The 10,995-nt window shown below is 40.2% G+C and overlaps 1 protein-coding gene across 1 annotated transcript in view; it reads left to right on the top strand.

Annotated features, from left to right (window-relative positions):
- LOC133639046 (unconventional myosin-Ih-like) overlaps window positions 1-9,668 on the top strand; it is a 46,886-nt gene extending 37,218 nt beyond the window's left edge. Inside the window, exons 25-31 of the mRNA XM_062032120.1 lie at window positions 3,062-3,145; window positions 3,218-3,311; window positions 3,384-3,575; window positions 3,645-3,715; window positions 8,920-9,017; window positions 9,086-9,185; window positions 9,270-9,668. Coding sequence (XP_061888104.1) covers window positions 3,062-3,145; window positions 3,218-3,311; window positions 3,384-3,575; window positions 3,645-3,715; window positions 8,920-9,017; window positions 9,086-9,185; window positions 9,270-9,290 — 660 coding nt within the window. The 3' untranslated portion in view covers window positions 9,291-9,668. The remainder of the gene's footprint in view (window positions 1-3,061; window positions 3,146-3,217; window positions 3,312-3,383; window positions 3,576-3,644; window positions 3,716-8,919; window positions 9,018-9,085; window positions 9,186-9,269) is intronic.
- Window positions 9,669-10,995: the final 1,327 nt, after the last annotated feature.

Here is a 10,995-nt window from a genome sequence, read left to right on the forward strand (position 1 = left end):
TGTGTGTGTGTGTGCGTGTGTGTGTGTGTGTGTGTGTGTGTGTGTGTGTGTGTGTGTGCGTGCGTGTGTGCGTGCGTGGCACAAGCTGCTTCAACAGTAACTTATGATGATACAGCATTGTGCCATATTATACATAACCCAAAACCAGTGAAGTTGGCACGTTTTGTAAATCATAAATAAAAACAAAAAACAATGATTTGCAAATCCTTTCAACCTATATTCAGGGTCAGGAACACTTCAGAAAACCACTGTCAGTAACTACAGTTTGTCGCTACATCTGTAAGTGCAAGTTAGAACTCTACTATGCAAAGCCAAAGCCATTTATCAACAACACCCAGAAACGCCGCCGGCTTTGCTGGGCTCGAGCTTGTCTAAGATGGACTGATGCAAAGTGGAGAAGTGTTCTGTGGTCTGACAAGTCCACATTTCAAATTGTTTTTGGAAACTGTAGACGTTGTGTCCTCCGGAACAAAGAGGGCAAAGAACCATCCGGATTATTCTAGGCACAAAGTTGAAAAGCCAGCATCTGCGATGGTATGGGGTGTATTAGTGCCCAAGGCATGGGTAACTTACACATCTGTGAAGGCACCATTAATGCTGAAAGGTACATACAGGTTTTGGAGCAACATATGTTGCCATTCAAGCAACGTTATCATGGACGCCCCTGCTTATTTCAGCCAGACAATGCCGAGCCCCGTGTTACAACAGCGTGGCTTCATAGTAAAAGAGTGCGAGTACTAGACTGGCCTGCCTGTAGTCCAGACCTGTCTCCCATTGAAAATGTGTGGCGCATTATGAAGCCTAAAATACCACAACGGAGACCCCCGGACTGTTGAACAACTTAAGCTGTACATCAAGCAAGAATGGGAAAGAATTCCACCTGAAAAGCTTCAAAAATCGGTCTGCTGAGTGTTGTTAAAAGGAAAGGCCATGTAACGCGGTGGTAAAAATGCCCCTGTGACACACACAACATGCCAACTTCACTGGTTTTGGGTTTTGTATATAAATACAATAGAATGGATTAGAAGATAATAAAATAGAATAAATATTTTACTGTCCACAAGGTGGACAATTGTCTTTGGTTAACCAACACAGGAGACAGACTGCACTAAAATACCAACATTATCATATATAAAAACATAAAATAGACACAATAAGAACAGAGTGTTGCGATTGGCTTGCGTGTCTGCGAAAGTCATGTCCCTAGGATGCAGACGGAATGGCAGGAAGCAGCTTGAAGGTGAGAAGGATGTTTTCATTCCAACCGCACAGCGCCTGTGTCTCGGAGCGCAGGCGGAGTGTAGCAACACAAGCTAAATTAGCATACCGAAAAGAAACAAAGCAAACATAAAGCTTGAGCATAGCATAGAAAAAAAACCCCGCAAATGTAAACAGTCACCAGTGGCGAACAAGAAACCCACGTCGAGTGAATCGTAAGACAGGTGTAAATTAGGGGCGTGGTTACTACCACACAGGTGAAAATACTAATCACAAAGTAAATGCCGGCGCGTACTGCTAGAAATGCTGGCAACAAAACGTAAACAAAAGAAACCAAGTGGCTCAGGGAACAGACCTGTAGACTTAAACATTGGAAGAATAATGCTATGTTCTGGCCAACAAGTCATGACACAGAGGTAAGGTAAAAATAGGAATAAAAGTAAAAATAATTTATGAAAAAAATGACTACATTGCTGGTTGATAGCTGTGTAACTAACTCTTGTGAAACAAAAAAATACAGTAAAGAAAAATATACAATTTAAATGATTTAACTCAAAATATTTTCTACACATGGGTTTGGGCTTATTTACTAAATACTATTATGTCTAGGAATTATACATTTGGGCAGCACGGTGGTACAGTGGTTAGTGCATGTGCCTCACAATACGAAGGTCCTGAGTAGTCCTGAGTTCAATCCCGGGCTCGGGATCTTTCTGTGTGGAGTTTGCATGTTCTCCCCGTGACTGCGTGGGTTCCCTCCGGGTACTCCGGCTTCCTCCCACCTCCAAAGACATGCACCTGGGGATAGGTTGATTGGCAACACTAAATGGTCCCTAGTGTGTGAATGTGAGTGTGAATGTTGTCTGTCTATCTGTGTTGGCCCTGTGATGAGGTGGCGACTTGTCCGGGGTGTACCCCGCCTTCCGCCCGAATGCAGCTGGGATAGACTCCAGCATCCCCCGCGACCCCAAAAGGGACAAGCGGTAGAAAATGAATGGATGGATATTATGTCTACGAATTATATATTTTACGGCTACAACTTTTTTTTGATTGTATTCTGTTTTCTGTAATTGTATTTTGAAAATATGTTTGACAACATTAATTAATTATTCTATTTCAATATTTTTTAATTTTTTTAAATACCCTTTTTTTGTAGGAACATCTCCGGGAGTCATGAAATGCTAAAGAATGAAATGAAAAATAAAAATGGGTCATTATTTGTTACAATTGGCCCAAATATTTGATGCTCCTGTATCGCAAAGAATAGCTCGACAATAATTTGCTGTGATAATTGTCAGGTTCAAACACTGATGACATCTATTGAACAAGACAAGAAGCAAATAATTAAACAGAGACAGAATTCAATTTGGCTCAATTTGAGGAGAGACGCTTGGACATCTGTACCCTTGTACAGTGTAATTACGCTCTGCCAAAAGATTGCACGCCTCCTTCTTTTATTTGGACCTTCCCTGACCACATGGCCATAGCTGTTTCTAAAGGACGAGGGTCGCAAGCACGTCACAGAAAAGGTTGGTTCAAAAAAGAGGTCGTAAAAGAGTTCAAAAAGAGGTCCGTAAAACAGTTAAAAAAGGAGGTTCAAAAAGAGGTCGTCTGGAACTTGGGCAGATCCTGCCTTCTCTACGCTTTGTAGTCCTTGGGTTAAAACAATATATTTCTGTTGATTACAATACATGAAAGAAAATAGAACACCTTCATGTTGCTTCCCCCCTACACAGTGGAGTTTTACAAGCCTTCTTCTTGGTAGGTTTCAAAGACAGCTTTTGCTTCTCACCGGGCACTTAATGCAACACAAAGTTTAAATAATATTTTGTCCGTTGTGCAGGCGTCCCAGCTCCTAAAAAAGCTCTACGTTCGCCACATGGTCCGTAAGTACGTCCAAGGAATGACCGAGGAGAGCAAAGCACAGGTACAATCCCATACACGTTTTAAAATAACTCCCATTATGAAGTTATTCTTCATCATTACGATTTGTTTGCAGCTTGAGTTAAAAGTCCAGAGCGGTTGCATGTTCAAAGACAAAAAGGAGAACTACCCCTACAGTGTGTGCAGACCCTTCCTGGACACCAGGATAGGTGAGACTGTGTTATTTCCTCTCTCATCTTAAACCATCCCTCGCCATTTGTACTTGCCTCTATTCAAATAAGGCACTGAAGACATAAGCATGAAAGTCATGCAAGCGATTCGTCACGAGCGCGTCAAGTACGCCGTCCCCGTGGTCAAGTATGACAGGAACGGCTTCAGGCCTCATCCGCGGCAGCTCGTCTTCACTCAGGAAGCCGCCTATCTCGTGGAGGAGGCCAAGATCAAGCAGAGGATTGATTACAGCTCGCTGAAAGGTAACAAGCTGGGGGATTAAACAGAGTATGTAAGGAAAGTGGCGACACGTGTCTTCTTTTTTTATTCAGGCGTTTCCGTCAGCAACCTGAGTGACAACTTCCTGATCCTCCATGTTGCATGTGATGACATCAAGCAGAAGGTAGATAGGATGATGCGTTGGTGTGTTTTTAAAGCCTGTACCTGAACTTCCTTCTGATGATTTACATTGTCTGGGCTTATTAGACTTTGTAGCAAGAGTGTCCAAAGTGACCCGCGGATCATTTTTTAACGGCCCGTGGAACATTCTAAAAATACTACTAGAAAAAAATAAAAACATAATCAATCAATCAAAGTTGACTTGAATAGCCCTTAATCACAAATATCTGAAAGGGCTGCACAACGACATCCTCGGCTCAGATGTCGTAAAAGGCCAACTTTTTCAATGCAAGTAATTCATGGAGTTTTCTTAACTGATGCCATAATGTTAATCGTTTTCATAAAACACGTGCAAATACACTAAAAAATGGGCGGTTATTTTTTGTGCTATGGCGCCATCTTTTGGACAAGTTCGCTCACTGCAGGTGCTGCTGCGTTGAGTTTGTGCCGTTTAGAGCTTTGAACCGGAGATAGAAGTCCCGTTCCGTCTTCCTAGTGTCCATAGCGTTTCTACTCGTATGGCTTCTTTATTCATCACTGCAAGCAACGTTTGTAAGTTTTACAATATAACTAAAGCAATTCTTATTTAAGTTAAGTTAAAGTACCAATGATTGTCACACACACACTAGGTGTGGTGAAATTTGTCCTCTGCATTCGACCCATCCCCTTGTTCACCCCCTGGGAGGTGAGGGGAGCAGTGAGCAGCAGCGGTGGCCGCGCCCGGGAATCATTTTTGGTGATTTAACCCCCAATTCCAACCCTTGATGCTGACTGCCAAGCAGGGAGGTAATGGGTCCCATTTTTATAGTCTTTGGTATGACTCGGCCGGGGTTTGAACTCACAACCTACCGATCTCAGGACGGACACTCTAACCCAGGGGTCGGGAACCTTTTTGGCTGAGAGAGCCATGAAAGCCAAATATTTTAAAATGTATTTCCGTGAGAGCCATATAATATTTTTTTTAACACTGAATACAACTAAATTCGTGCATTTTTAAGTAAGACCAACATTTTTAGAGTATAATAAGTCTCTCATTCTTTTTAATAACATTGTTATTCTGAAGCTAACCAATAATAAATAAAATACTTCTTACCATTAATGCGACTTCTTGAACATGTGCGCTAGAAAACGGATGGATGGATTAAAATGCATGAGAATGTTTTATATTTTGAACGTTATTTTTAACACTGTGATTACCAGCTGAATTATTCAGTACTTATTAGAGATGCGCGGATAGGCAATTATTTCATCCGCAACCGCATCACAAAAGTCGTCATCCACCCGCCATACACCCGAACTAACATTTTATCAAAACCACAACCGCCCGCCACCCACCCGTTGTTATACATCTAATATAGACGATGCAAGGCATTCCTGTTAAAGAAAGGAGACTGATCCAATGCAGCAGAGACATTCAATGCGTGCCACGCATTAGAGGCTAAGAGATATTAATGTGTGATAATATTATTTATCATTATTATAATATTATTGTCATTTCCATTAAGAAAGTGTTGACTATTATTATTTTTTTCCCCTGGTCTTTAGTATTCCCTTTTTTAGTTTGTCGCGTATCACGTTGCCGGCGTTGCTATCTTTTTAATTTTTTCTTCTTCTGCTGTTGTGTTGTGGTGTGCTGTGTCACGCCAAATTTCTTCCCCCTACAAAAACCTCCCCCCCCCCCCATTTCCTTCCGTGGTCATATTCCCTCTTACGTCATTGACAGCGATCGATAGCACTTCGGCTTTGACTGCCCGTCGCTGGAAGGATACTTCGTCTTTGACAGCTGCTGGAATCTGAAGAAATCGATTATTGTTTTTTTTTGTACAGGCGCGAAACAGGACAGTCGCGTGCGGGTTAAGGACCCCCGGCAACTTTGTGACTTTATTGGACGCAGCACCGGAAGTAAATGGGGGGGAGGCTTTTGTAGGGGGGAAGAAATTTGGCGTGACAGCTGCAGCGGTGCCTGATGAATAATTGCCTGTTTCAAAGAGTGCTGGTCGTTTTTCGTATGTGGGTAACAACTTTTAATTACCGTAATTTCCGGACTATAAGCCGCACCTGACTATAAGCCGCACCAGCTAAATTTAGGGGGAAATACAGATTGCTCCATATATAAGCCGCACCCGACTATAAGCCGCAGGGTTTTGATGTGTAATTACTGTAGTATATAGGGGTTCCTGCTACCACGGAGGGGATTGTCGGGACAGAGATGACTGTTTGGGAACGCAAAGCGTCCCATTTATTAACAATAAATCTTTCAATCAAACTTTCACATCTTTGACATGGCGAACAGCATTCGTGCAGAGTACAAATAATACAACGGTGCAAAGTAATACAAAGTGCTCGCCTGTACGTTATCAAAACAACCAGCCTACCGGTATATGAAAAGTCAGTCTTTAATCATTGTGTCATCGTCTTCCTCCTGCGTACTAAAACCACCGAAATCCTCTTCGTCGGTGTCGGAGAAGAACGGGCCGTAAATAAGCCGCACCCTTGTATAAGCCGCAGGGACCAGAACGAGGGGAAAAAGTAGCGGCTTATAGTCCGGAAATTACGGTATGTATTTTTTTTTCTGAATTGGTTCTACCGCCACCCGCCCGAATCTATTTCAAATCTATTTTTTTCGTCATGCATCCGCCCGACCCGCGGATTATACCGCGCATCTCTAGTACTTATCCTGTTAAGTAATGTCAGCTAAGATTTATCTGAGAGCCAGATGCAGTCATCAAAAGAACCACATCTGGCTCTAGAGCCATAGGTTCCCTACCCCTGCTCTAACCACTAGGCCACTGAGTAGGCCTAGTGGTATGAAGTGGTATTACTAAAGCGTCCCATGCGTGATGTCTGTAGGAGTGTTTTCATGCATATTATATTCATAAAAAATTGCAATGTTGACTCGGATAACACAAAGCTGCCATGCAGGCTGGTTATTTCTTTAAAACTGTCATGGCTCAAAAAATAATAATCGATCACAATCAGTGTTGTTATGAATTATTGACCTATTCGAAACTCAAATTACTTCACATCAAATATTCCACTTTAAAATATTGTTTGGAGAAAATATTATATATTTTCTGTGTTTGCCATAAAAAACACAAAGTTTTCTATGACAAAAATGCCAAACAAACAAAATTAAAACTGATAATCAACGGATAGATCTGAAGTTAATCTAGAGATTTAAGTATTGAAAGTAAAAAAAGAGAAATATATGACTTATTTTTAACACTTTCATAAGTGGGACTCTTTTGGATACTTTTAGTGTTTTTTTCAACAGTTTTTTGCTAAAAAAAAAGCAATGACTCAAAATCAATGTTATTATGAATTATTGACCTATTAAAGGTTCCAATTACTTCACATAAAATATTCCACTTTAAAATATTATTTGGGGAAAATATTGTATATTTTGTGTGTTTGCCATAAAAAAAACAAGTTTTCTAAGACAAAAATGCCATAAAACTAACAAACAACAATTATAACTTATAATTAACGGATATATCTGAAGTTGATGTAGAGATTTAAGTGGGGAAAGTAAAAAAAGAAAAGTATATCACTTATTATTAACACTTTCATCAGTGGGACTCTTTTGGATACTTTGTGTGTTTTTCCTAAAAAAAATTATGAATCAAAATCAATGTTGTTGTGATTTATTGACCTATTAAAGGCTCCAAATACTTCACATCACATATTCCACTTTTTTTTTTTTCAAATATTTTTATTGAATTTTGCAGACAGTACAGTATGATGGATCATGGCAACAGCAAGTTGAGGTACCTGCACATTTTACAATATGTAACATAATAAACCCCACCCCTTACAATACCCACCCACTAAATTCCCAAGGTAATTGTCACCTAGTGCCCACAACAAATATAGACACACATGAATATATGCAAACATAGATTCAATCTAACAAAATATATTAACGATAAATAAAAGAATAGATAAGGTAAAATAAATAAATACATAATACATAAGATATACAATAAAATATAACGTAAAAGTAAATAAACACAAGGAATGGGGGTACATATTCCACTTTTAATATTTTTTGGGGAAAAATGTTGCATATTTTGTGTTTTTGCCATAAACTACTGGCTTTTCTTTAACATTAAGATAAAACATAAAAAAAATGTTTAACTATATTGACTGATAAACATAAAGTTTATCTGGAAATGCACTTTTTAAAAATGTTGCCTATTGCCGGAATCGAACCCAGGACCTTCTCGCTGTGAGACACGAGCGCTAACCACTGATGGATATATTCATTGTAACAAGCGTCCCTCCAAGGGCAGCCATGACTGCGATGTGGCCCTCAATGTAAACGAGTTTGATACCCCTGCTTTTAGACCAGAGCTGGGCAAACATTTTGACTTGGGGGGCCACATTGAGAGAAAAATGTGTCTGGGGGGCCAATGTGTATGTGTATATAAATTATATATATTGTAAAAATCTGCTGCACAGTATGTGTGTTTGGGTCCCTTTTTTTCAGGAACACTAATACCAAAAGTCACAATGTCCGATATAATTTTAAAAAAAGTCATGAGAGACCACCTCTAAAAAACAGAATGGAATTTTACAGTTTTTTACCAAATTTACTGTACACCCAAAATATACATTTAAAATAAAGAAAGTGGGATTTACAATATTAACTATGAACAATAAAACACTGAATATTAACAACATATGAACATCGCTCCTCTTTTACTTCTCAGGCCAACTCCTCTTTCAAGCAAAACACAACAAAAACGTAACAAACAGCAAATTATGAATACAAAACGTAATAAACACCTACAATATGATATATTATCACTTTTATGCAGAACTTTGTTGTAAGAATTTCCTTCCGCATCTGTTCCTGACCCATGCGTTTCGGGCTGGCTGCACTGTAAACAAACCCCGCCCACTCTGGTTTGTTCCTCGTCTGAGCTGCTGTGACGTAGATTACCGTAATAACTCCTATAACACTCAAAAGCGCATATTTTAACCATTGAAATACTTTCTATAGTTCAAGACTTATGGTAATTTAAAAACCGCACTGCTCATCATAATGGCAGCTACGGTTTTGATGTTAAAGGTCTAAAAAAAAACGTGAAAATCTTACTCGTATTTTCCCAGGTCTATTTTAGACTCTTGTTGAGCTCAATTTACATCAATGTGACTTTAAGGCACCCGACGTTTTATCGTCCGTAACTAGCATTTGCTTTATAGGGGGATCTTGTTCTGCAGTGTGACTTCCTGTTTGAGGCCCTCACCAAGCTGTGTGTCATTACCAACAAGTCGGACCTAATCCAGGTGGTCCAGGGCAGGTAAGGAGATGTCACTGTGGCTCCATGTTAACACCATATTAATGATGTTGTTGTTAATGTGTGTGCAGCGTGCGATTCGACATCCAGCCCGGTAGGGAAGGCTTTGTGGACTTCCGGAGCGGCCACGAGTCGGCGGTCTACAGGGCCAAAAATGGCCATCTGACGGTGGTGAGCGTGTGTAAAGGCCACTTGGGTGTGGGATAAGCGTGGGCGTTCACTCTTTAAACACGTCTGCCATTATGTTCTTCTCAGGAATCAACAAGAAGCAGATGATGTGTGCACCGACCCTCGCTCTGCATACTATAGTAACTGCCAGGCTATGCTGTTATTGCCAATATTTCCGTCGTGGAGTGACTAGTTACAGTAACAGAATGTCGACTCACATCCACCATCCTTAATGAGACAAATAGACACTTAGAAACATTTCTATTTAAACTCATAATAAGGAGGGCACCATCATAATAACTGCAATGTTTATACTTTCTATTCTATTACATTTACTTTTGTTTACTCTTAAAGTTGACTAGTGTTCTTGTGTATTTGTATTTTTTTTAAAGTTGTTTTTAATGTATACCTGTACTTTTACTACAAAACCCAAAACCAGTGAAGTTAGTACGTTGTGTAATTCGTAAAAAAAAAACAGAATACAATGATTTGCAAATCCTTTTCAACTTATATTCAATTGAATAGACTGCAAAGACAAGACATTTAATTTATTATATATATATATATATATATATATATATATATATATATATATATATATATATATATATATATATATATATATATATATATATATATATATATATAAACAATATAATATATAAACAATATAATATAATAAATAATGAACAATATCATTTAATTAAACGACAAAGGAATGCGTGTGTGAACTCGATCCAAAAGGGATGTATGGTGGAAGACTATGTGCATGAATAATTAACTGTTGAGTATTACCATAATTGTTGGATGAGGAAGCAGACAAATCCACAGGGGCTATAGGCAAAAGGGGTCCGGGATCCAAGCGAGGTCCGTGGAGCAGAGGGAGGCATCAAGAGGTCCGTGTCCAGAGCGGGGTTCGAGGATCAAGGGAGGCAGTCGAGATCCAGGGGTGGGGTACAAGGAGGCTATGTTTCGGCGAGGGATGGCAGGTTGTGCAGGCTTTTGAAGGCAGGTCTGATCATAAGCTCCAAGTGTGCAGATTGCCGGCGATTGATTGCAGCAGTTCGCTGCCGCTGGTCTGGGGCGCGCTGTGCGCGCTCTCGGAGCTGCGCTCGGTGCACCGCACAGATGAATGCGCACTGACGCGCGCCCGGACCGTGACATAATCATTAACTTAGAATTTAATGGCAGCAACACATTACAAAAAAGTTGTCACAGGGGCATTTTTACCACTGTGTTACATGGCCTTTCCTTTTAACAACACTCAGTAAACGTTTAGGAACTGAGGAGACCAATTTTTGAAGCTTTTCAGGTGGAATTCTTTCCCATTCTTGCTTGATGTACAGCTTAAGTTGTTCAACAGTCCGGGGGTCTCCGTTGTGGTATTTTAGGCTTCATATTGTGCCACACATTTTCAATGGGAGACAGGTCTGGACTACAGGCAGGCCAGTCTAGTACCCGCACTCTTTTACTATGAAGCCACGCTGTTGTAACACATGGCTTGGCATTGCCTTGCTGAAATAAGCAGGGGCGTCCATGATAACGTTGCTTGGATGGCAACATATGTTACTCCAAAGCCTGTATGTACCTTTCAGCATTAATGGTGCCTTCACAGATGTGTAAGTTACCCATGTCTTGGCCACTAATACACCCCCATACCATCACCGATGCTGGCTTTTACACTTTGCGCCTATAACAATCTGGACGGTTCTTTTCCTCTTTGGTCCGGAAGACATGACGTCCACAGTTTCCAAAAACTATTTGAAATGTGGACTCGTCAGACCACAGAACATTTTTCCACTTTGCATCAGTT

Source organism: Entelurus aequoreus, linkage group LG21 (genome assembly GCF_033978785.1).
Source record: "Entelurus aequoreus isolate RoL-2023_Sb linkage group LG21, RoL_Eaeq_v1.1, whole genome shotgun sequence".
NCBI classification, from domain to species: Eukaryota; Metazoa; Chordata; class Actinopteri; order Syngnathiformes; family Syngnathidae; genus Entelurus; species Entelurus aequoreus.